Here is a 26,504-nt window from a genome sequence, read left to right as displayed (position 1 = left end):
TCAGGCTGCCAACTCAGTAGTTACTTACTTAGTAGGCTAGTTGCATGCCAGATTATCAGTATAGTGAAGCAAAATATCACTCTGTATGGTAAAGATAAACAGACTACTACAAGAAATACACACAGCTTCATGACATACTTGGTCCTTGTGTCGCTTCACACGGTCCACCGTGTGTCAGTGGGTTTATGATCGATGTGTTTATCAATTCAGTGGTTAGGAAAAGAGAGAGGGAGTGGAGCAGATGCTTGCAGCTGCACACCAGATTATAGGGTGGAGTGCTGTATGGGGGGAGTGCTGTGTTTGTGTGCACTGGGAGTTTTGGGGGTTATGGGGTGGGCAGAAGAGGCTACAGTGGGTAGGGGTGGGAGCAGGAGAGCTGGGCTGGAGGGCGGGAGGAGGAGGAGGAGGGGGGGGGGGGTTATAATTTAAAGGAGCCTCTCCTCTGAAGTGTTTGCCAAAGTGCACCCCAGCAAACACAATCATAAGTCGGGTTGGTTAGGCTTGCAGAACTAATGAGGGCTTGCACATTTAGGCAATGGCTTTGATGTTCTGGGTAACTGGCTCCTTGTTTTTTCTTTCCCTTTCTCTTTTTCTCTCTATCCCACATCAAAAATGGAAGGGGTAGCTGGACAAGGAGCCCAGAAGCAGATGTTTCCAGCTGTTTTTCCCCTTTTCCTTCTCTTTTGATGTACCTAAGTATGTGCATTATATAGTCACATATTTCCATTTGCACTTACATCAATATCTCATGATGTATATCAATTACTATCTATCTATCTATCTATCTATCTATCTATCTATCTATCTATCTATCTATCTATCTATCTATCTATCTATCTATCTATCTATCTATCTATCTATCTATCTATCTATCTATCTATCCATCCATCCATCCATCCATCCATCCATCCATCCATCCATCCATCCATCCATCCATCCATCCATCCATCCATCCATCCATCCATCCATCCATCTTTATACACTATATTGCCAAAAATTTTGGGACGCCTGCCTTTACATGCACATGAACTTTTATGACATCCCCATTCTTAATCCGTAGGGTTAAATATGGAGTTGGCTCCCCCTTTGCAGCTATAACAGCTTCAACTCTACTGGGAAGGCTTTCCACAAGGTTTAGGAGTGTGTTTATGGGAATTTTTGACCATTCTTCTAGAAGCGCATTTGTGAGATCAGGCACTGATATTGGACGAGAAGGCCTGGATCACAGTCTCCGCTCTAATTCATCCCAAAGGTGTTTTATCGGGTTGAGGTCAACTTTTTGCAGGCCAGTCAAGTTCCTCCACACCAAACTCGCTCACCCATGTCTTTATGGACCTTGCTTTGTGCACTGGTGCGCAGTCATGTTGGAACAGGAAGGGGCCATCCCCAAACTATTCCCATAAAGTTGGGAGCATGAAATTGTCCAAAATGTCTTGGTATGCTGAAGCATTAAGAGGTCCTTTCACTGGAACTAAGGGGACAAGCCCAACCCCTGAAAAACAACCCCCGCACCATAACCCCCCCCCCCTCCACCCAACTTTACACTTGGCACAGTGCAGTCAGGCAAGTACCGTTCTCCTGGTATCCGCCAAACCTAGACTTGTCCATCAGATTGCCAGACAGAGAGGCATGATTGCTCTATAGAGTCCAGTGTACACCACTGCATCCGACGCTTTGCATTGCACTTGGTGATGTAAGGCTTGGATGCAGCTGCTCAGCCATGGAAACCCATTCTATGAAGCTCTCTACGCACTGTTCTTGAGCTAATATGAAGGCCACACAAAGTTTGGAGGTCTATTGACTCTGCATAAAGTTGGCGACTTCTGCGCACTGTGCGCCTCAGCATGTGCTGACCCCGCTCTGTGATTATACATGGCCTACCACTTTGTGGCTGAGTTGCTGTTGTTCCCAATCGCTTCCACTTTGTTATAATACCACTAACAGTTGAGCGTGGATTATTTAGTAGTGAGGAAATTTCACGAATGGACTTATTGCACAGGTGGCAACCAATCACAGTACCACGCTTGAATTCACTGAGCTCCTGAGAGCGACCCATTCTTTAACAAATGTTTGTAGAAGCGTCTGCATGCCTAGGTGCTTGATTTTATATACCTGCGGCCATGGAAGTGATTGGAACACCTGAATTCAATTGAAGGGGGTCTCCCAATACTTTTGCCATTATAGTGTATGTATGTTAACTAACTGAAATATTTTATATGACCCAGCATTAGTAACAGCAGCAGAGTCTGGTTGTCATTATTTTTGATGCTGTCACTATATTGCTTTGTATGTGTGATTGGCTGCACTGCATTTTGGTCGGGGAGCTGTTGGGGGGGTTGGGGGTGTCCATGGCCATCCAATTTCTCTGTCTCACACATGGGAGAAACAGCGACAGGAAATTCCCTCTTGCAGCAGCTCCAGGGTGAAATGATAAAGGACTAAAGAAATGCAAACCAGATATCTAGCGCTTTATCATTCCACACCACTCTTTCTCTAGTTCTCTTTCACTCCCATCGTTTATTGCCAGAGGAAATACCACAAGAAGCGAGTTCGATAAAGCCAGCAGACCGTGGGTGGTCACTTCACTCAATCATTAGCTGCCACAGCGCATCCTCATTAGAGAGCCTCGTGAGGAATCATACAGAAGAACTCATTTATTCCTAGGATGTTTGTGATTGTTGTGCACTCAAAGAACTCGAGACAGATTGTAGACATCAGAAGTGCGCCTGTGTTTAGTTAGGAAATTACACAGTGGTCCAGTCTCTGACAGCTGCAGATGCAGATTCGCAGACAAGGACAAACAGTACTCAGCAGCACATGGCTCAACTTTGGACAGCTGATCCCTATAAGACAGGTTCATGCCTTAATCTGCTTATAGAACTCTTATAAAAGCCCATCCCTGTTGGCCATTAAGAGAGGTCAGATTCAGTTCAAAAAAATCTCCAGAAGAGAAGAATTATATCTAATACGCAGATCTATGACCCCTCCTCTGTTGTAGAGGGTCTTTCCTGGTTCTAAAACCAGTGTCATTACACACAATAAACCAAGAAAAGGTTTCTTAAAGTAAAAAATGTAGGCTTTCTTAAACATATTACAACAATAAATTCTCTGCACTCTCTTTAAAAATGCAAAAGGTGGCAATATACGAAAGTTAATTTATCCATATAATTAATTTAATTTCCTAAGCTTCGCTTAATCAAAATTTTAAAACTCGTATACATCAATTTCACTGTAATAAGATTGTAATGGCAACTGTTTGAATACAGTTTAACACAGGACTTTAGCGTATGAATGTCGTCCATTCTTGCATCAAAGGCATCTGGCATCCAATATTGTTCAGCAGTATGAGATGAGATGTGACTGTTTTTAATCAGCTGCAAAAAAATCCACGAGAGGCACAAGTGTTCTACAGTCGTTCCTTCACTCTATCCATCCCCGTTCTCTGATTGGTCTGTCTCTATAAAGGTTAGGACGGGGTTACACAGCATATCAACTTCACAATTGTCCTGGTTTTCATAAAAACCAACCAAACTCAGACCCCTACGCAAGGCACATTCTCTGTCGATGGCCAAGATTTGCTCCAGACTTGGGAAAGTTTCTCTACAACATCTTATGAAATGGCAAAGAAATGTTCCCTTCAACTATAACAGCCATTGATTCTTCATGATTAATGTGGGCAAAGATCATAATGCTGCAAGATATAGTGTTTTGAAACCTCAGATGGTTTTTCACCATCATGCATGATTACAACATAAACTTCTCAAAACTTTTTGCCAGAGTAAGGAATATACATTAAGTGCACTTTAAAAAAAGTAAAAAAAGGTAGACCGTAGCAGTGCCTATATTTTGCAGGAATAATTTGTTCCTGCTGTTGTGCCTTGTTATTTGGAGGAGTGCAGATGGCGTTTGGGCCATTTGCTTGGTTCTGGAGGCTGAAGATTCCAAGTGAGGAAGAAAAAAAAAAGACAAATGACATGAGTCACCTCCTGCTCAATCTCTGACTTGGCATTTTGAGAGTAACAACAGCAACACAAAGCAAATGGATCCCAGATGATGGAAGTTAAAAGAATGAGAGAAATGGATAAAAAAGACACACCGTGGGAGAGCAAAACACACAAGCAGTCACTTTCGTTATGGCAGGGTACAGGTTGTTGCCTCCCGGTCCAAAAACAAGGAAATGGAAATTTGGACCAAGGTGGGTCATTCACTTGCAGACATTAACCCACTCCGAAACCCTGCACTCCTCACAGAGCACGTAGCAGCACCAGTGGAAGCGACAGTGACACCGTTCACTGCGTGCCTGTTTGAGGATGTTGTGTCCGCGGCCGCAGCACAGCGACCCACAGCCGTCCATACTAGAGCTGCTCTTGTTGCAGATGCGACCCTGCGTGCCCAGCGAATCCACCGCCGGCTCGCGGTCGCAGAAGTCAGGGGACTTTTCAAAGTACACTAACTCGCGCGAGATGCTGCGTCGCCGGCCTCTGAGCTGATCCGACCTGGTGGCGGTGCTCCCACCAGTTCGAGTGTTAAAAACTCCATTGTTCTTGTTCTGAGAGTTTATGAATATGGCAGTCAGAAATTTCTCCTGTAGCAGTGACCCCACCAGCCGGAATTCAGGAGAAACATACCAGCAGGTCTTGAACTGGCAGCTGCCTGATGTGCCATGGCACTTGCACTTTCTTCTCATGTTGTCAGTAACTACCTGTTAAGGTCAAAGACGATAAAAGAATATAGTACATGTGTATTTTTAAGTTAGTAATCAAATGCTTAAAGGGTTAATTCACCCAAAAATGAAAATTCTGTCATTAATTACTGACCCTCATGTCGTTCGACACCCGTAAGACCTTTCAACTTCGGAACACAAATGAAGATATTTTAGTTGAAATCCGATGGCTCAGAAAGGCCTCCATTGGCAGCAATGTAACTTGCACTCACAAGACCCAAAAAAGGTACAAAAGACGTCCATCTCACTACAGTGGTTCTACAATAATTTTATGAATTGACGAGAATAGTTTTTGTGCGCAAAAAAAATCTAAATAACGACTTTATTCAACAAGTTTCTGTCTTCCGCATGTGCCTTTGATGTGAACTCATTTTGTGGCTTTGATAAGGCACTTTTACGTGCACTTGTTCGTTTCTCATGGTTCGGGCATCCAGGAAATGCACACTTTAGCTCCATTTTGAGCACTACGCCAAGACCTAAAGCATGATCAATGTAGAATTCAACATCTTAGATACGGCGCGTCTTCCTCTGCTTGTAAACAAAGCTCCTGGCTTCCGGGTCATGTGTCAGAGCGCCGGCTCTACGTCATATTCTCGCGCATGCGTCGTGGTGCTTCGTGAGTTCACGTCAAAGGCCCAGTCGGAAGACAAGAATTTCGATATTTTGATTTTATTTTTGCGCACAAAAACTATTCTCGTCGCTTCATAAAATTATTGTAGAACCACTGTAGTGAGATGGACTTTGTAACGACGTCTTTAGTACCTTTTATGGGTCTTGTGAGTGCAAGTTACATTGCTGCCAAAGGAGGCCTCTCTGAGCCATCGAATTTCAACTAAAATATCTTCATTTGTGTTCCGAAGATGAACAAAGGTCTTACGGGTGTTGAACAACATGAGGGTAAGTAATTAATGACAGAATTTTAATTTTTGGGTGAACTAACCCTTTAACACCGTGTCCTAACCGGGAGTGAGTGATTCAACAAGTTCCCAGAGACAAACAATTTGACACAAGGTTCAATGACATATACTAGTGAAAGTGTCCATATCTATCTATCTATCTATCTATCTATCTATCTATCTATCTATCTATCTATCTATCTATCTATCTATCTATCTATCTATCTATCTATCTATCTATCTATCTATCTATCTATCTATCTATCTATCTATCTATCTATCTATCTATCTATCTGTCTATCTGTCTATCTGTCTATCTGTCTGTCTGTCTTTCTTCGATTTCTATCTATATCATACCCATATTTCAGTTAGCTGACAGTAGTGAAGTATTTTTACTTTCTACTCAAGTACATTTTTCAAGTGTATGTACTTTAACTGTTTTTCTTTGGAAAACTTTTACTTCACTACATTCCAAAGCACAATGTCGTACTTTTTACTCCATTACATTTCATAAATACAAGTTGTTGTTTTTTTAACCTATAGTACTTAATTACATTAAAGTGTAGGTACTTTCTTAGTTTACTCAAGTAAAACTTTGAATTACTTAAGTAAGAAAATACTAAATGTTAAATGTAATTAAGTATTAAATGATATTCAATATACAACATAGTGCAGTAAAAAGTACAATATTATGCTTTGGAATGTTGTGAAGTAAAAATTTTCCAAAGAAGAACACTGATAAAGTACAAATGCTTGAAAAATGTATTTGGGTAGAAAGTAAAAATACTTCACTACTGTCAGCTAACTGAAATATGGGTCAAAGACATATAACACTGTCCACAATAAAGAAGATCTAGTTTAAAACACATTCACCAAGTTCTTAAAAATGTATCCATGATGGTTTCATATTGCTATTGAAAAATATAATGACTCTCAAACTGTAGTGTAACCGTAAAATATATTTTCCTTACATCTTGAATACGTGTATACGCAGTATAATCATAATTTTCAATAATGTTTTTAATGTATTTTTTGAATGTTTTTACAAATATTATTAATTATTCCTTTATAAATATAATTATGTTTTTGGGGAACATTTTTGACTTCATGTCCCTCCAAAAAAAACAAAACATGAATTTTAATTCAGAAATTAAAAACATTAAAAACATGCATGTGTTAGGTGTCTTCAATTCACTGGATGCATAAATTGCATTTGCATGTGTTTTTGGACAAATTAATAGATAAAAAAACAAAAAAACAGTGTCACTGACCCACAATCCCAACCCAAAACTAAGATTTACATGGGAATAAAAACGATTTATTGTCACGCCTGTTTAGGACACAGTTGTCATTGCTTGAAAGACCATATAACGCAATACAGATTATTAGAGATTTGAAACCACACCTGTCTGCCCACTCTATTATTATGAATCCGCATACGAGCGTGTATATCACGAGGAGATCCTCTGGAATCCAACCAATCCCTAGAGAACCGTACGCCAATACGAACATCATGACTACAGCCTCCCCACTCCCAGGTGTCCTGTAACGTCGTGACCTCATCCGGTAAGGGTTTGAGGAGACTGACGGGGTGGGACGAGAGCAGATTGGCCGGCGGACCGCCTTGGAGTGAACCGAACTCAGGTGTGTTCTCTCCTGCACCTGCTATGGACACTCCACTCCTCTGAAGAGTCTGAAGCTGGAGCTGGGTTAACTTGAGACGGATTTTGTCATCGTCCAGGTGCCGTTTAGCCTCGCAGCCACACCCGCGCAACTTACCGAGGCTGCAGGCCGAAGCCACCGAGTGCACGACACCTGCAGCCAGCAGCGACAGCGAGAAGGCGCTCTCTCGGAAACCTGGGATAAAAGAGAGAGCACTTTTAAGGGCCGTTCACACAAAGGACGATAACTATAACGATAAGACAACTATATAAATGGCCGATAACATGCTGTTTATAGACCTTAGACAGGGTAGCACCATATTTAATTTTTGACAGGAAATAATAGGCTGAGGGATAGAATTACAGTGCGTTCAATGGATTATACTGTTGTTTAAAAACATATTGGTTGTTCAAAAAAAAGAAAAAAAAAACACCCATAAAAGAGACAATTACGTGATCTAGGACCTTTATACTGTGTGTGCCATTGTAAAGACTAAGGGCCCGATCACACAGAACACGTTTTAGAAGGAGCGCGCTGAGCGCCTGAAGTTGAAAAAAAAAAAATCAACTCTGAGCGGAAAAGTGCCCGACGTCATCGTGTTTTTTTTTCTATTGTCCAATCGAATGAATGGAGAGGCGGGCCTTCCGTTGTGGTGACGGTTAATTTGATTAGACTGATAGCACAGCTGATTCAGGGGTTGCCTAGAAATTTTCGAAAATTTTGAAAATAGCAGTGCGCTGCGTTTTGTTTTGGCTCTTGTTTTAAATTAATTTGTTCCGTTATTATACTGCTTGATTTCATCAGTTGACGTTATTCACACAGAATGTGGCGGTTGGTCAGTTTTGTATTTGTCCCGCCCCTCCTCCACTGTGATTGGATGGCTGGGGGAAAAGTGAACCCGCTGCGTTCTTCAACTATCGCCGACCAGTAAAAAACGCTGAGCGATCAGCACTTGAGCGTGAAATACTCGCTCAGCGCCTCGTTGCGCTCAAGGCGTTCTAAAAACGCGGCACTCCCATTGAAAACAATTGAATATGCCATCCAGCCGCGTGAAAAAACGCTTTGGTGGACACAGCCTCGTTTTCATTCTCATTAAATTCAATATGGCGTCTAACCTGACTAAGGTCTATTATAAGCTATGCTGCAGATCTGTCTCTTTAAATGTTTAAGACTTTTAAAAATAGATGGATTCCGATTGGCTGATTGTTCATCGTTCTGAAAGTGATTCCAATGATATCATTCCTCTGTGCTGTTATAGGTGTGGTGTGACCCACTCTTTTTTCAAATTTAGATTGATTTTTAAAACTTTATCTTTATCGTCCTTAGTGTGAATGGGCCTTTACATAGCAAATAAAGCTGCCAAGAGAGTAAACCAAGCCTTCAGAAAGTGAAGTGCGCACGAGCCAGCTGGTGATATAATTATCTATAATGATCTTTATCTAAAATCTCATAAAAGATGTTTTCCATGGCGCAAATGCGTTAAACAATGACTCAACGCTGATATTTCCCTCTTTGGCATTTGTAGCATTTCAATGCCCGGATTATGACTGTATTGGCTCTCTACAACTTCAACTTCAGCACTTCCCATGCCCCTTTTGCCATCCACTCACCCCTGTTGAGAATGGCACTCTGATGGGGCAACTTGCCATGGTTCTCCAAGGAGGAGCAGTTCCAGCGCTGGTCTCTGAGCTGGTGTTGGCATTCGTGAATAGCAACCTGAATGCCCTGCAGAGCAGAGGCTGTGACATCAGGGCTGCGCACACACAGACGCATCTGTTTTTTGGTCAGGCCTGCCAGTCGTAAACACACTGCATTGGGGGTAAGCACTGGCTCTCCTGCCACCTTCAGGCCAAGGATGTCATTGCCCAGTACCCTGAGAAAGGAGAAAATTAATTTTATAGCAGTGATATCATTATGAACTAACACCGCATGCAGTAAATATCGCAGAAGGCTGGTGTTACTTAGCATCACATGTGGTCTTTTTTAAATGACTCGCACATGTGAAGAAATTATGACAATGAATTCAGTCATTAACCAGACGCAGGAAAATATTGTAAAAGGAATGGATGTTTTTATGGTGCCATATTCACTTGAAATAATATGAACAATACATGTTTACTGGAACATTTTAAATATGGCAAAGAAAAAAAAAGTGACAAATTCTTGTGTTTCAGCAGTTGGAAACACTTGTGTGCTTAAGTGCCCTGACACTCAAACTAGGCTGTGACCTTGCAAGAGGCATACATAAAACATCTATGAATATTCAAACGCCCTGGTTTCTATCATTGTCTTGGCATGTCTGAGGATAATCTGATGAGAAAATGACTATATGGAAAAGATTTGTGGGAAGTATTATATCCAAATCATAACACGCGGATGTTAATAAATACATTATGCCCACTGACAGTTTTGAGAAAAGTGAGAGAGCATCCATAACCACACAGCTACAGTTTCAATTAAAACCCTTTCTGGTAACAATTACCAGAACAGAGTCTATTCATAGTAGAAATACCTAAATGAATCGCTTCTAATAAAACTAGAGAAACAGGTACCAGCAACAGTTGGAATACATGCTAGTTAGTATCTGAACTACAGATTCTCATATATCCAATGCCAAACATGTGCAATTTGTTACCAGTAACAATGGAGGAGTCACTTGACTGGTGCAGTGAATTTGACTTGAAAATGATATTCTATTTGAGTAATACTTGTAACATTCAAATAAAAATTACTTTAAAATAGATTGGCTACTACTAGTTCGGTTAGGGTTAGGTAGTTTAGTAAAGACTAGGCTACCAGTTTTATACAGACTAGGCTACTAACCGCTGTTGCACGTGACCTGAAAATATTTTTTAATAATAGATAATAATCATGCAAATGGCAGTTTGAGGCCATTATACATATTCATGCATTTGAATCCCCAGCTTTCCAAAACAAACAGTTGATTTACTCCAGCAGGTCATCCCATTAAAGCGCTTCTACCTTTCTACTTACGTGAACGCAGGTGACAGAAGCGCAGCAGTCACAATCAGGACTCGTCCCAAACACTGTCTGTGGGGTAACTCCATTGCGCTGAAAGCTTTTCTCGACGGGACATTAAAACACCTGTGGGATCGCTTTAAAGACGAACTGGAAATGACTTCAATTGTTTGTGCGAGGAGCGGAGTTGAGCAAGCAGCATTTGATGGAGCTTGGGACTGGAGCGTGTATGTCACTGAGGAGGAGGGGGCGCCGTCAGGGTGGGCAACACCGCCTGAAGCGCTTGTTTTTAAATAAGATGAAAAAGCAGCAAGCTAGGCCTGTCAAACTTTCCATATTCCTGAAACTGCATGGGATATTCGTGATCTCTGCCAATATTTCTTTCATGCTGCATGAGCATAAATCTGGCTATGAATAAATCAATTATTGGTTATTTTCAGTAGTAGTCCAACACTGCCTCAACTAATGGAAGCAATATTGACAACACTGACTGTGTTGAAATCTATAAAGTGCATTGAACAACACGTGACTAATAGACATCAGTTCTCAAGGTAGCCTATTTTTATTATGCAATGTACAACCCATACCACATACATTAGTCTATTTTTGTTTAATTGATTGTATTTGATTTTTAAACGCATTATACATTTTCATTTATTATTACCAGTCTACTAGGCTATCTAGTAGCCTAATTGTGCCATTACATTAACGCAAAATTGTTTTAGGATCTAAACGGCGAATTTATTTTCATCTTTGTTTTGGGCAAGCTTAACACGTTCCTTGCTATTTGTCTTAGGCTACCTGTGATTAGTTGTTTCCTGGTAAAGTGTTGTAATGGCATTCTGGGGTGCTGTTTTTGAAGAACCCCTTATGTATTGGTATACCGATATAACTGATTATCTAGAAAAGTATAATAAATAGGCCTAAATAACATAATGTTAATTGCAGCTTTACATTTAAAGTAACATTCAATTAGTGCCAAAAGACACTGTAATGATACATTTTTGCACTTTAAATTTAATTAACGATGAATACATTTGAGTTGAAACTATGCAAACTTATTACATAAATTGATGAAAATAAGATATCGCAAGTCTGCCTCTTTATGCTTCGCTGTTAGAGCTTGTCAGATGTCACTTGCAGGCCATGTTATTTTTCGTAGCCATCTATTGCCTGCGGTCTTCTGTTTGTTTACAGTGTATTATCTGACCTGCACTACAGCAGAACTTGTTAAAAGGCATTTTGCTCCCCCGTAAACATGTATGTCAACTATAGGCTAAACTAAACTAAAAGTCATTCATATAGCCTAGGCTACGATGCGCAGGGCAGCAGCAGGCAGGCGTGCGTCTCTTCTTGAACAATGCGAGGTGCGTGCGCGCGTTCATGTGTCCGCCCATCCTCCCACTCCGAATCAGTTCAACAGTTCACCGTGCAGCCCTCGTGACGTTTCACTTTAATTAGGCCCACATTCATCATTTTCCCCGACATTCTTAATGAGAAGGCTTTGCTGACTGTTGCTGGAGATATAGCCTAGAGCACTACTGGAAAATAGACTTATTTCGTTTGTTTGTCTACACGTCTGAGTTTGCGCGTATAATTAGTCCCATAACTGACCATGATGGAGAGGTTTTTGTCAAGACTCATTGAAAGTGATCCGCAATTACATAGTGGGCCAACAAATTATGCATAATGCACATAATAAGTTTGTTCAATAGACAAGCTGTCAGTGTTTTTTTTTTTATTTTGTTTCTAGTTGAGACATGATGATAGGCTACAAGAAGACTTGAACATAAAGGCTACTGATGAATGTACGAATAAACCAGAATTTGAGGCATTAGTAGTTTACAAGATTAAGGGATTATCGTGTTGGTGGTCAGCTATGCACTATGCGCAGCAGGTGTAAAGAACTCTTTAACTGACCCAGAAGGAGCATCTTGAGTCTTATCTTTATTAATATTACTATTAACAGTAGTAGAAATAGGATTAATGTCATGAAATTGAGTTAAATCCACCCTTAACACGGAATCCTGACAACAGTTCTTGGTTTTGGGGTAATCACCTCCTATTCTGGAAGATCAATTCTTGTATTGGAGCTAATCACCTCTATTCCTCTGCTTAAGCTCTGGCAATGAAAAGTGCATTAGCATTTTGCCATGGCGTGTATATCTAAGTGGCTTAAAAAGTGATTTGAAGTTGATTTGTATATAAAAGGCGTCCCTTTAACCGGATTGCCGCTAATCTGCGCCGCATCGCATGAGTGTTTCAGGAAAACCTGTTTAAGATCCTTCAAGAGTATAAGAGCAGGCTAAGCCCAGAAAAGCAGCCCTCATTAAATACCACTAACAAAAGCGCACTTCCTTCAGTTAGCCATTTACTTCAATCCCTCAAAGAAAAAAAGTGCTCTCTCTTTCTCTCAGATTCTTTTATGGCGACATCAAACACCTTATATGTGCGTAAATCACGTTGATTTAATATTTGCCAATTGATCAGACGATACCATAAATGTATGGAGTCAAACTGACAGCAAAATACTATTTGATTCGTGCCTTTATATGCGATCAAGAGAGGTCTGCAGTCCAGATGGTGAACAGTTTTATCATGACTATTTCTACTGTGGTCTCACACTGTAAAGTCAGATGTGTTGAGTTATTTATCTGTAACATTTTTTTATTTTATTCGTTGTCGCAAACGACGAAGAATAGCAGAGGTGACCGGGAGGGTTGTAGCTAACACGGGTCGAGTTGTAACATCACCAGTGTAACCAATTAGAAATCGGTTACACTTTATACAAGGTGTCATTTTTACAGTGTATTTATATATATTTAAGTAGGCTATTGAGTGATATTAATTAACGACGGGCTATTTCCTATATGGTTATGGATTAGGGTTAGTTGCATGTAATTATGCATAATTTACTGTTATTACTAGTACATGTAACATATGTAACAAGGATACTGTAAAACAAAGTGTTACCGAAATGAGATACAGGGGTTAAATTAGGCTACTATTAGAAGTTGTAAGACTCAATTTAAAGATGTATAGACTTCATTTTGAGGTTAAAGTGTATGTAACCGTCTGTAGGTTGTTACCATAAGTTTCTATTTTATAAAATGTTTGCATTTATTTACCTTTTAATTAAAATGTTTAAAATGAAATGATGGGGTGGTGATGGAATAATTAGGCCATTTTGAACAAATATATTTGATTGCCATAATAAATGAATGTGCACAATTTAAAATGTCCAAGTTTTCTCCCTTTAAATCGTTACATCCCAATTTGAAGTTGACATTCATTTACACAGTATAGTAAAAAATGGTAGACATCCAACCCATTTAACTTATAGTTGACAAATATATAAATCTACATAAAGCCTATACAGGAAATATGAGAAGCAGCACAAAAAAATAAGTTTTGAAACGAAAATGTGTTACACTCTCCGGTCAATCCTCGTTTAGAATGAGAAACTGAAGCAGCATTAGCAGTGTCCCATGGCTTTAATATTCTCCTTTTTATTTAGCCCAGATTTTTCACCATAATTATAGTATGACGTTTCCACTTGATGTGCTTTATTTAGGCTAAACAGTACAAACGGGTGAGTGCAGAGCGCAAGCATGGACATCTATAAAAACCCCTTTTACGCGCAAGAGGGAGGAGACGCAGTAAAGGGAGTAATGCATGCATGCACTCCGGGTAAAAAGGCCAGTTTAGATGTTTTATATTCCCTTCTTACAGTAACCGTGTCTCGACACCATCCACGCAGAAAGAACTGAAGACACAAATGGCGCGCGCGCACACGTTCACTGCAATGAGAAGGGATAAATCTGCTCTGCATATATCGAAGACGCCTGAAGGAACTGTATTTTATATGATTTCGCTTGAATGTATCTGAGGAATCTCTGGACGAGGATTACAAAATGATATGTAATTTAAAGCGCCTATAACGGATCTTTTCTTCATCTCCTCTCCTTTATGTCGGGTTTTGCCTCCTGTATTCATTGTGCCCAATGAGAAGAATTAAGCTATCCGTCCATTCAGTTCCACTCAAAAGGAGGGAGGAAAAAAAAAAGCAGAGGGAGATGAGAGCAGCAAATCCCTTTTTTATTCATCTTGTAGCGTTCAATAAGTGAACAATGTGTCGCCTATCAGTCACCGAGGGGATCAGGTCTTCGGGACTGTCCCACGCGCTCAGTGCTGTGAGCAGAGCATCACTAACACAGAGACTGTAAGAGGAGCAGCAGCAGTTGCACTGGCATCCCATCCAGAACCCTTTCCGTGACTTCTACACTGATTTTATGAATAAACATTGAACCACGCTATCAGCCGCACTGGAATGTGGAGTGGTAAGTGGATTCGTAATGCAACCAAATTGCTTAATATGTTTGTTTGCTTTTTTTTATTATTTTTTTTAGAAATGTCAAAAATAAACATTCGTTATAGCAAGAAGCATTTTGGACAGTATAGGGTTTCGTGAGTTTGCTCTTTGGAGACTAAAAACTTTTTTAGATAAGCATATTGGTTCCCATGTTCTTTAAAACATCAGATGGTGTTCGACAGTACTAAGTTATTTATGGCATCTGGACTATGTTGGTTCTATAATCGAAACCTTTATAGGTTTTTTTTTAAGTGACTATTGTATATTTTAGTTGAGTCACACTCACATACAGAATCCTGACATTATATTAATGTCAAAACTCATACAAATATATAAACAAAATCCTATTTCTATAGGCTATAGTAAAATTCGCAATGCGTTAAAAGGCTAAAATAAAACAAATATCATGCATAATTGTATTGGACTATACATTTATTATTTTGCTGTTTTCATTAATTTCATACATGTCAAGATGGCTTTCTCTAATATAGAAAGACATAACATAGACTGTCATCGTTTATTATTGCAGGAATCTCATTTGAGGTTAATTGGTTACTTTGCCCTTTCAGATATCATGCGGGTCCTCGCGTTGCTTCTCGCAGTCAAAGCGGCATGTGTCCTCCTGGTCTCCTCTCTCACTGGCACAGGGGCGGTGAACAACAGCGGCCGGTGGTGGTAAGATACAACAGGCCTGACATTTAGAACATGTATACAAGATATAGTTGTATATCGTGTACATTCTAGAATATGAATAACCAGAGTTTTTTTTTTCTTTTTCTTTTTCTTTCTTTATAGGCTATATATATATATATATATATATATATATATATATATATATATATATATATATATATATATATATATCTTAGTGCATGACAAAGTAGTAGGCCTACTTTAAAAGATCAAAGATATTAGACAAGCTAAAGATTTATAATGTCATTCCGTTGAAACTGTCAATACTGTGTTAGCAGCTATGCGAAAGGCATATGCGCAGCTGAATTGTAATTTATAGGCTACTTTTTATTTTATATAGGCTATATACAAAAAACATATTAGGTCTATTAATATTATAAAGTAGCAAACGAGATAAGTCACTTATTTCACACATAAATGAACGCAATCTCAGTTAGTCTGTTTACTCAGAGCCACTGCTTGCGCGCGCTCTCTCTCTCCCTCACTCACTCGGTTTCTCCCTGTCATTTTGACAGTGTGGCTTGAACACGGGACAAGATTTTTCAATCCAATGTGGGATAAATTAAATGCGGATTTATTTTATGGCTGGGAGCAGTTCCTTTCCAGGTCGTTTTCAGCGTCGAATTCGTGTAATGTGCTGAGCGTTCCGGAGTAGGTTAAGACTAGACACGACATATGAGCCAAAGCCTTAAAGCTATACGTACTATATGTTAAAGGGGAATTAAAAATGATACATGTTAATACACTATTAAGGATAAAGTTCATATAAATCTTATATATCAATTTATATGTACACACACATATAATACATGTAGGCTAAATAAATAAATCTCACATACATACAGACAGAATCAATGAGAATATTATAAGAAAATAGTCTAAAGCCCCAAGATCTTAACTTGCGAGTTTTAGCATTTCAGTCCATTTAGATGAGAAATGGCTTTCCAACTTACCAGTCAAATTGTAATTTTCTCCTCCAGGGGTATTGTGAATGTGGCATCCTCAGGCAATCTCCTCACCAACTCTAAGAATGTGCAGTTGGTGCTGGACCCCAGCTTGGCGTTGTTAAGTCGCCGTCAGAGAAAACTGATCCGGCAAAACCCTGGCATCTTGCACGCCATTGCAGCAGGCCTGCATACAGCCATAAAGGAATGCAAATGGCAGTTTCGGAACCGCCGCTGGAACTGCCCTACCACCCACAGCCCCAACGTCTTTGGCAAAATTGTCAACCGAGGTGAGCATGGCTTCTCAGAGTGGCAGTGTGAAAGCCTTAAACAATGTGCTGAATCGTGAAATCGGAGAACATAGAATCACACATCAATATTATCTGGATGGAGACACAGCATGAGAGAAATTGTAAGTTGTGCTTATTGTTTTGTTAGGTTGCCGTGAGACTGCATTTGTGTTTGCCATCACAAGTGCTGGCGTTACTCACGCTGTGGCTCGGTCCTGCTCTGAGGGGGCCATTGAGTCCTGCACCTGCGACTACCGGCGCCGAGGTCCTGGAGGGCCAGACTGGCACTGGGGAGGCTGCAGCGACAATGTGGAATTTGGCAGGATGTTCGGACGAGAGTTTGTGGACTCCAGTGAGAAGGGCAGAGATCTACGGTATCTGACCAACCTGCACAACAATGAGGCAGGAAGAATGGTAAGAGACCCCTTAAACTCTCCGAAGCCATTTAGCCAAAATACCAGTGTGTCAGAAAAAGGTTTATCAATACATGGAATTTCAATATAAATGTATAAATTATTACCATTCTTGCTGTTGTTGTTCTTGTATTCAACGGATTCATTCATTTTCTCTCTTCTACAGACAGTCGCATCAGAAATGCAACAAGAGTGCAAGTGCCATGGGATGTCTGGATCCTGCACGGTGCGAACGTGCTGGATGAGACTGCCCAGCTTCCGCGTAGTTGGAGATTTTCTTAAGGACCGATTCGATGGCGCATCCCGAGTCGTGTACGGCAACAAAGGCAGCAATCGTGCATCCCATCGAGCAGACCCCCGCCACCTGGAACCAGAAAATCCAGCACATAAGCTCCCTTCGACTCGGGACCTGGTCTACTTTGAAAAGTCGCCCAACTTCTGTTCCTACAATGGCAAAACAGGCACGCATGGCACATCAGGACGTACCTGCAACAGTTCATCGCCAGCACTGGATGGGTGCGAGCTGCTGTGCTGTGGAAGGGGATACAAGACTCGAATGGAGCAGGTCACAGAAAGATGCCACTGTACTTTCCACTGGTGTTGTCACGTGAGCTGCCTCAACTGCACCAGTACACAGACTGTCCATCAGTGTCTATGATGAACAAACACAACAAACTGAGAAACTAGAGACAAAGGGTCCCAAACTGGGTAAAAAAAAAAAGAGGGGCCGTTGGGATACCTGGAGGTTATATAGGAATGAATAAACATGTTAAGTTTAAATACTGGAGAAAAGAGACAGAATAGCAAGGATAAAAGGGACTAAATACAGTGTGTTGGTTGAATAGGCAAGTATATTCAATGTATTAACTACTGAGAACGGTTGAAAAGTTCATGAGCAGAACTCTTAGGTGATGGTAGGCCTTGAAAAACACAATATTTTGGTGATGTTATCGCAGCGTAGGGCTTCAAATCGGAAGAAATGGGAGAACCACAACACACTGCAAAACTATGAACAGGAAGAAGCGTTCATGTAGGCGCCGTTTGAAATGTAGGGTGCTGAACCACCAGTCCTGAGGTTCTAGCTTGTCTTCTCCTCTCCTGATCTCCAGCTCTGGTACTCTGGGGAACATAGAAGCTAGAAAGTAGTAACTGGACACAGTTTGACAGATGTTCCTGCGGTTAGCGAACCACAAGCATGCTCTCTCATAAACCAGCGCAAAACTCTAACAGGAGGGCGGTTCTTTCAAAATATTTTAGCGTTTTGTTTTCTTTAGCTGCAGTCCTACTCGTCTCACATAAAACTGTGTGAAGTGCTTCTCAAGGGATGGGGCTTCCTTTTCCGATTACTATGTAGCGGAATCCCGAACTCGGCCCAACCTCTTGTGATTTCCCATTCAGACCTGCCATACTTCCCGTCATTGCTTTGAGTCTCCTGCCATTTTTTAATACCATTTATTATTATGTGGTATACCATGTTATTGTACTGATGGAAAAGTATTGGGAAGAGAAAATTAAGATTGACCTGAGATTGACTCGATTGAGTCGATTCAGCTCTGACAGAAGCATGTTTAATATTACAGAAGCTGTTTTGGGAGAGAACAAGAGACTACATTGATCACGCACAAGTACATGCTAGTTTTAAAAAAGTGTGTAAAGATAATCCTGTAAATGCCCTACTACCTAGTTTACAGTGGACAAACAGTTCACATTTATGTTTTTGAAAGAGCCACAATTATGGTATTTTGTATATCAGCTAACATAACCAAAATGTTGTAAATATTATAAATAGATATGATCTATATATTTATGCTGCAACTTGCAATGTGAGAAAATGACTTAATCTGAAAGCTGGCTGAATACACTATTATTATTTACAATTTTATGGGTAATTCCAGCCAGTTGTGTGCCAATTTATACAGATGATCACAACTGGATGATCAAAAGGAGGCCACATACATCTCAGAGACACGATTGCTTTGTCAAATGCCTGATTTGCTTGTCTCTTGACACTTGTGTTTTACATGCACTGAACTCCATCTTTTAATATTGTGAATGAAAAGTATTTATTATTGTATGATGCTTTTTTTTTTTTTTTTTTAGAAAATGAAATATTTTAGCTCCGTTTAGAAAAGTTGTTTTCATATAGAGTAATAGCACAATAAAGTTTATATTTTCATTATCTGTGTATTCCGAGAACCACTCATTTCCTAACCCTGCTTACAGTTTGAGCTCAATAACAGGTTGGTCTTTCCAGATGTTCCACAGAATATTATCCTCAGCTTAGTTTATGATCCATCAATCATTTCTCAGAACCACAACCTGGTATGACAGGGTATGTCTAAAGCACTTAACCTAAAATCAACAATGTGAGTGTGCAAGTATATCCGTTCCTCTAAACATCATTCCCACCACCGAAAGCACAAGACCAGCCCTCTTCTTCGAACAGTCATGCACCCTAAATCCACAGTAATCGCTGAGGGAATTTGGCCAGTGGTGTAACACAGCGTTAAATCTGTATGTTTTCACGACACTAGCGGTTTTGCTTCACTTATTTAATATCAGAAACAAAATAAAGAAATGGTATTAGAAATAATGACAGGTTGCTTTGCCCCCGCCCTGCTGCCGAGGCCAGCGCGACCACAAGAGTTTGGATGAAGGCAGACGATTCTTTCTCTCACCCACCGCAACATATCGCAGGGCCACTGAAGGTCAGCCAGACGGAGTGCTGCACCGCTGTAGTCGTCACATTCGCATCCCAGAACGCACAGAGATGAGAGAGGGAGAGAGGATGAGAGGAGAAATAAGATCTGGAATGCTGACAGGATAAAAGAGAGAGCTCACAGATTATTGATAGAAAGAAAAGGAAAAACAAAGATATACATATAAAAATAGATTAAAATATAGCTTAAATTCAAATGTTGAACTTGTACATACAATGTTCAATTATATACACTACTGGTCAGTTTTTTTTTAATGAAAAGTATTCACAGAATACTTTTTTCATATTTTGTTATGTTACAGCCTTGGAATTCAAAATGGATTAAATTTATTATTTTAAATTTATTTAAAAAAAAAAATTCACATGTACATAAGTATTCGCAGCCTTTGCTCAATATTTGGTTGAAGCACCTTTGGCACCAATTACAGCCTCAAGTCTTTTTGAGTATGATGCTACAAGCTTGGCACACCTATTTTTGGGCAGTTTCTCCCATTCTTCTTTGTAGTATCTCTCAAACTCCATCAGGTTGGAGGGGGAGCGTCGGTGCACAGCCATTTTCAGATCTCTCCAGAGATGTTCAATCGGGTTCAAGTCTGGGCTCTGGCTGGGCCACTCAGGGACATTCACAGAGTTGTCTTGTAGCCACTCCTTTGTTATCTTGGCTGTGTGCTTAGGGTCTTTGTCCTGTTGGAAGATGAACCTTCGCCCAAGTCTGAGGTCCAGAGCGCTCTGGAGCAGGTTTTTTTTAAATCAAGGATGTCTCTGTACATTTCTGCATTCATCTTTCCATCGATCCTGACTAGCCTCCCAGTTCCTGCTAATGAAAGACATCCCCTGGGCATGATGCTGCCACCACCATGCTTCACTGTAGGGATGGTTTTGGCCAGGTGATGAGCGGTGCCGGGTTTCTTCCAGACACGACGCTTGCCATTTAGGCCAAAGATTTCAATCTTTGTTTCATCAGACCAGAGAATTTTGTTTCTCATGATCTGAGCGTCCTTCAGGTGCCTTTTGGCAAACTCCAGGCGGGCTGTCATGTGCTTTTTACTGAGGAGTGGCTTCCGTCTGGCCACTCTATCATACAGGCCTGATTGGTGGAGTGCTGCAGAGATTGTTGTTCTTCTGGAAGGTTCCAAACTTCCATTTACGGATGATGGAGGCCACTGTGCTCATTAGGATCTTCAATGCTGCAATTTTTTTTTTGCCTCGATACAATCCTGTCTCGGAGGTCTACTGAAAATTCCTTGGACTTCATGGCTTTTTTTGTGCTCTGACATGCACTGTTAACCGTGGGACCTTATATAGACAGTTGTGTGCCTTTCCAAATCATGTCCAATCAACTTAATTTACCACAGGTGGACTCCAATCAAGTTGTAGAAACATCTCAAGGATGATCAGTGGAAACAGGAGGCACCTGAGCTCAATTTTGAGCGTTTTTTTATTTTGAATAAATTTGCAAAGATTTCAAACAAACTTCTTTCATGTTGTCATTGTGGGATATTGTTTGTAGAATTTTGAGGAAAATAATGAATTTAATCCATTTTGGAATAAGGCTTTAACATAAAATGTGGAAAAAGTGAAGCGCTGTGAATACTTTCCGGATGCACTGCAATTTATTTCTGTGATGGCAAAGCTGATTTTTTTTGTCACGCAATCCTTCAGATATCATTCTAATATGCTATAATAATAATACTTTTAATCAAAAAGGATGCACTGAATTGATCAAAAGTGACAGTAAAGACAAATAACTGCTAAAAATTCAGTTTTAACTGTAAAACTATATTAAGTAGCAAAAACTGTTTTCAAGATGAATAATAATGAGAACCATTGTTAATAGTTGAGCAGCAATAATAATTGCTAAAAAATGAGCATTAAATCAGCATATTAGAATGATTCCTAAAGGATCATGTGACACTGAAGACTGGATGATGCTGAAAATGCAGCTTTGCCATCTCAGGTTAAAAAACCTTTGACTGGTAGTGTGTATATGAGACAAAAACAATGCACATAGCCTTGGGTAACATATTGCATAGTAGCACTTCTGACGACCTGAGTTTGAGTCTCAGCTCGAGGTCCAATCACTGTCCTTGCTCTTCCTGTCTCTATTCAACGGTCTTTATAAACCCAAACATGCCCAAAAATATAACTAAAAAGCTTCCCTAGTATACTTGAATGGTAAATAATAATAATAATAATAATAATGAATAAATTAAAAATAAAAGATGAAAATGATCTTTTAACTTACAGGAAGTTTCTGTATACATGCGTGTGGATTATAAGGCAAAATAGTAAAATGGTACGAAGCATTAATAAAAACGGGACCAATATAGTGAGAATAAGGAGAGAAGGATAAAAAAAGAGGGATAAAGAAGCAAAGTCAGGCTGCATTCCCAGGCACTGGTGGGATGAGGGAGGCGGAGGGTGGAGGGCTACTGTCATTGTGGGAGTGCTGAAGAGTCACTGATAATTAGCTCAATTAGTGACAAAGGCAGTGTAATAAATACCGACTTAGTGTCTGGGTCCCTGCTGTCCACTCTCTACACGGCCTGTGATGCAGCCAGGGACTGACGGACAATTCATTAAACCGACAAAATACCCCACCGTCCAGGCGTGACGCTGCGAGTTAGCCCCCTACAGGCCCGGTCCATTGTTCTAATTGTCTGGGTTGGAGTCGCTTTCTGGCCATCTCCTCCTCGCCCCCTCCTTCGTCTTCTTCTTTCAAAAAACCCAAGGAGTTAATGCCCCTACCTAACTCTGTAAGTAGGTGATCGGCAGGTTGGGGGAAAGAGTTACTCGGGAGGGAGGGGTGCAGTGGGATTAGGGTCCGAGGGTTGCCCGGGAGTGTGAAGACCGGCCCCGATCGGAATGTCGTAGAGATGAGTCCAGAAGCTCGGATGCTGGACAAAGCGAGAGTTAATTAGGAAAGATTGAAGGAGTTGGCGACAATGGGCCGCCACCCGAGTCGAGATGAAATTGCTTCCGCGGATTATTGGGGAGCGAGTGTGTGGGTTGCGGAGATGTGTGCGCCGGGAGGGGTTCGAGCAGGCTTGGATTGATGGCTGCCCCTCTGGTTAGGGAATAGGGGACAGGGGAGGCTGACCGGCTGTTCCCACAGTCTGTTCTGCAGCAGCCACCTTTGACACACGGGCCTGCCAGGCGGCAAGCAGGGAGAGAGGCTGGGAAAGGGAGGCATCTCGAAACACAAGAGCTTTTAAGAAAATAAATTCATTTCGCTTTCAATGCCAACAAGGAGCGTGATGGACATATGCAAACGACGAGTCAAAAAGCACAAATTCTGAGTTGCAGATTGCGATAGACCCAAAACCACAAGCTGAAATCTCTTTAACACTGTACATCTCTATATAGTAGCAACATGGTCGAGACAGTTTATGATTTGCCGCTTTCCTTAATTGGAGCGCTCTGCTCTTTTTCCAAAACTGAGCAATAAAGTTTTAATTCAATAAGTGCCCTTGAGGGTCTCTGAAGAGCTTCAAGAAACTTAACCTTCCAGTCGTGGTTTGAAGCTAATAGAATAATGGCGAAAAATTAAATCACTTGATAAAAATCCAAAACAAAACCTCACTGGGTTGGACTGAGTAAGAGTTTGGCTGAGCGATGTTGTTGTAGAATGCCTACTTTCCATTCGAGGAAAGAAAAGAGTCACTTTAAACTCAATGGAACAGTGCAGCAAACAGGTACGTGATGTATGGACCACAAAGCAGCTTCTTTCTTGTTTCCCCCCAAACCCGGGGCCTATTCAAAGGGTTGAGAAACAGGCTGACGGGCAAAACGGACCAAAGAAAGTATATGGAATGTGAGCAAAGTTCGAGTCACTGTGCTGAATAGAGCACAGTGGAGCAGTGGTCACATGCAGGGCTGATGCAGTGTGGGCGCATGGGTTCAACAGAATGTGTGGATTTTGCACAAACCCAAAGAGGGAGGAAAAAACACTGGTACCTCAAGACAAGAATCCCAACATTCTTTAGTGTCAGCCCTGACGAGAATGGTTTCGGCAGCGCAGCATGCCTGGGATTATGCGCGTCTACGAGTGTGTGTGATAATTGCGAGGTGTGTAAGTGTGGTTGTGTGTGGATTTTGGAGTGCCTGGGCATGGCAGCTGGGAAGCAGGCAGAATCCAGGAGATTTGAACCCTACATGCTGCCTGACCCTCTCAGCAGATGGTGGCTCCAGAGAAGCTGCCATCTCACATCACAATGGCTCTAGTCTTGTAACATCTCCATCATGCGCTCGTTCGCTGCCTTGCAACTGCTCCTTGGGAAGGAGAATGTTAAAGATGACAGGGCATTAGTTGGCATCATTGTTTAGAAATCACAATGCAATTAGATGTATGATCACTGATCTACTAGATAAGTGATTTGATTCATATGAGCGCTACTTTAATTTAAAGGGATAGTTAATCCCAAAACGACAATAGTGTCGCCATTTACTCGCCCTCGTGTCATTACAAACCTGTATGACTTTCCTTCTTCCATGGAATACAAAATAAGGTATTTCGAAAAATGTCCAAAGCGACACTCTGAACTTTCATAGTATGGACAAAAACACTTGACATGTTCCAAAATATCTACCAACAACGAGTTTTGCGGCTTTTAATCTATATCTATGGAGCCCCGTAAATGGCTTATGGGGGGGTTAAGAATTCAGAATTCAAGAATTGAATGTAAGACGAGGAAGTTAATTAATTCAACAGCACTCTAAAAAAAATTGTGCTATATGGCACTAAAAGTGGTTCTTGGCTCGTAATTATAGGCATAGGGGAACCTCTTGAAGTGCTGTATAGCACCAATCTTGGTGCTTCAGTGGTTCTTCAGCGGTTCTTCGGCTGAGGTGCTATATAGCACCGTTATCATATACAGAACATGTTAAGATATGGGACCAAAAGTGGTTCCCCTATGATTTCAAGCCAAGAACCGCTTTTAGTGCCATATAGCACCATTTTTATAGACCAACACAGTGTGGTCAAGATTGACCTAATACAAGTGAAAGAATTAATAAGTTGTGGGAACTGATTCTTAATTCGCTTTCCCCCCCGCGTATCATGTCCATTTCTATGCTAGTGCACTCACAAAATTCAACTAAATTATGCACATTTAAAATGTACATTCCTGCTCTTCTGGAAAACGACTCATCTTGCACTCTTGGTCACATGCACATTACCCCATTCCTAAATATCACCTGCTTCTGAATGCAGTGACAATAGCAAATCTTGATGACTGTGATGCAACTAAGATCTTTGATATGTCTGTCCAAACCTCCTGTTTCAGTACAAAATATTTAAACATATGAAAGAAAATGCACTAATCATTGCTTTTAACAGATCAGAGGGTATGAGATTGATGTGAAAATTCACAGAGAGAGAGAGTATTACATGATTTAGTGCATGAGTAGTATATATCCACAGAAATAGGAGCTGTGGCAATCTTAAACCCACTTATTTCCTGAGGATGTGTCTGTGGAATGAGGGTAAGTAGTATAAACTATTAGACTGATGTCTGTGGCTTATAATGAGCAATGTGTGAGTGGAGTCTGCCTGTGTAATGTACGAGTCTGCAGAAGCAAGTCTGTGTAAAATAATATCTGTCTGTGCAAGTCTGTACGTTGGCGTGTGTGTGGGCGAACGGGCCTGATGCAGTAATGATTTAGGTGGCAATATCGACCCCCCTCACTAATGGACCATGACCTCTTGATTTAGTCTATTGAGGCGACGGGCGGTTCTCAGTAGGCCTGTTTTTCAGCCACGCTAAATCACTTTCTGCAACCACATGTTGACAGAGATAAAGCTCAAATAATGGTGCCATATTTTTTTGATGGTTGTAAAAAGTGAATTGTTACTGTTGGCGGAGAAAAACAATGTCTTAAAGGGACAGATCACCTAATAATGAAGATTCTGTCATCGTTTACGCACCCTGATGTCATTCAACTTGCATACGGTAACTTTCTTCTTCAGAACACAACCGAAAATATGGGGTCCAATGTTGTTTGCAGTGTTGTTACTTACAAAAAATATCTGCACAAAAAATATTTTATATGAACTCAAAACATCTTTTTCTCAAAAATTGGAAACAGATGCATGTTTGCCGAACAATACAGAATGAATGCATTGTGTAATAACGGAGACATAAAAGTAATGGCGGTTTCAGATACCTGATATAAGTAGTTTGATTTACAGTGTTGCCATGGACAGCGGCAAATATCTGGCTGTCGGATGGCACTATTGACCAAACACAATCAAGTCTCCTAAATAGCCACATTATAAATTTAACTGGATTCTACATACCTAAAATTTCTCCAGCATGGCCATTACAAAATTTGGGGCTGCAAATAATATATTGCAATCTACAGTGTTGCACACTTCCATACTATCCAGTCTTGGGGAGGGAAAATAAATATGAATGGCACATTGTCCAAATGCAATCCACTGGAAGAAATTTTTTGTTTAAGACAAAGGAAAAAGTATTGGGTTTTTGGTTTTAATTATTGCCTATGTTTTTACAGCAACAGTGGGCAAGTGTTCAGCTCTGACACATGAATGGAGGAATGTTTATTTGCTGCAGTTTAGGGGCATGGTGGTTACAGGAACACTGACACATTCTTGTGTCACCATCTCTCCCTTTTTCTCTGTCTCATGATAGCTTAAACACTATTCAGCTTCTGCACACACACTGACTGACACTTTCCATGTTCAAATTCAATTTACCAATGGTAATATTATAGCCACAGCAATCTTTTCCTTCAGTATGACTAAGTCCCAACACTGAAATGCATATCTTAAAAGCCATATCGCAAGGTCAA

The 26,504-nt window shown here is 40.6% G+C and overlaps 2 protein-coding genes across 2 annotated transcripts; one reads left to right on the top strand and one right to left on the bottom strand.

The window, feature by feature from the left end:
- Positions 1–4,204: 4,204 nt before the first annotated feature.
- wnt10b (wingless-type MMTV integration site family, member 10b) lies at positions 4,205–10,408 on the bottom strand (the record flags this gene model as incomplete). The annotated part of the gene is made up of 4 exons (XM_079802199.1): positions 10,276–10,408; positions 8,892–9,154; positions 7,025–7,476; positions 4,205–4,702 (listed from the first exon to the last, which is right to left on the bottom strand). The coding sequence occupies exons 1-4, from the start codon at positions 10,347–10,349 to the stop codon at positions 4,205–4,207; spliced, it is 1,287 nt and encodes a 428-aa protein (XP_079658325.1). The 5' UTR covers positions 10,350–10,408.
- A 3,553-nt stretch (positions 10,409–13,961) lies between these two features.
- Positions 13,962–19,150, top strand: wnt1 (wingless-type MMTV integration site family, member 1). Its single transcript, XM_079802523.1, has 5 exons — positions 13,962–14,600; positions 15,202–15,307; positions 16,306–16,559; positions 16,708–16,973; positions 17,139–19,150. Exons 1-5 carry the CDS (start codon positions 14,591–14,593, stop codon positions 17,628–17,630), a joined length of 1,128 nt encoding a protein of 375 aa, XP_079658649.1. The 5' UTR covers positions 13,962–14,590; the 3' UTR covers positions 17,631–19,150.
- Positions 19,151–26,504: the final 7,354 nt, after the last annotated feature.

Source organism: Gobio gobio (genome assembly GCF_949357685.1).
Source record: "Gobio gobio genome assembly, chromosome: 21".
NCBI classification, from domain to species: Eukaryota; Metazoa; Chordata; class Actinopteri; order Cypriniformes; family Gobionidae; genus Gobio; species Gobio gobio.
The sequence above is the reverse complement of the archived record's forward strand: the minus strand, read 5'-3'. Positions and strand labels throughout refer to the sequence as shown.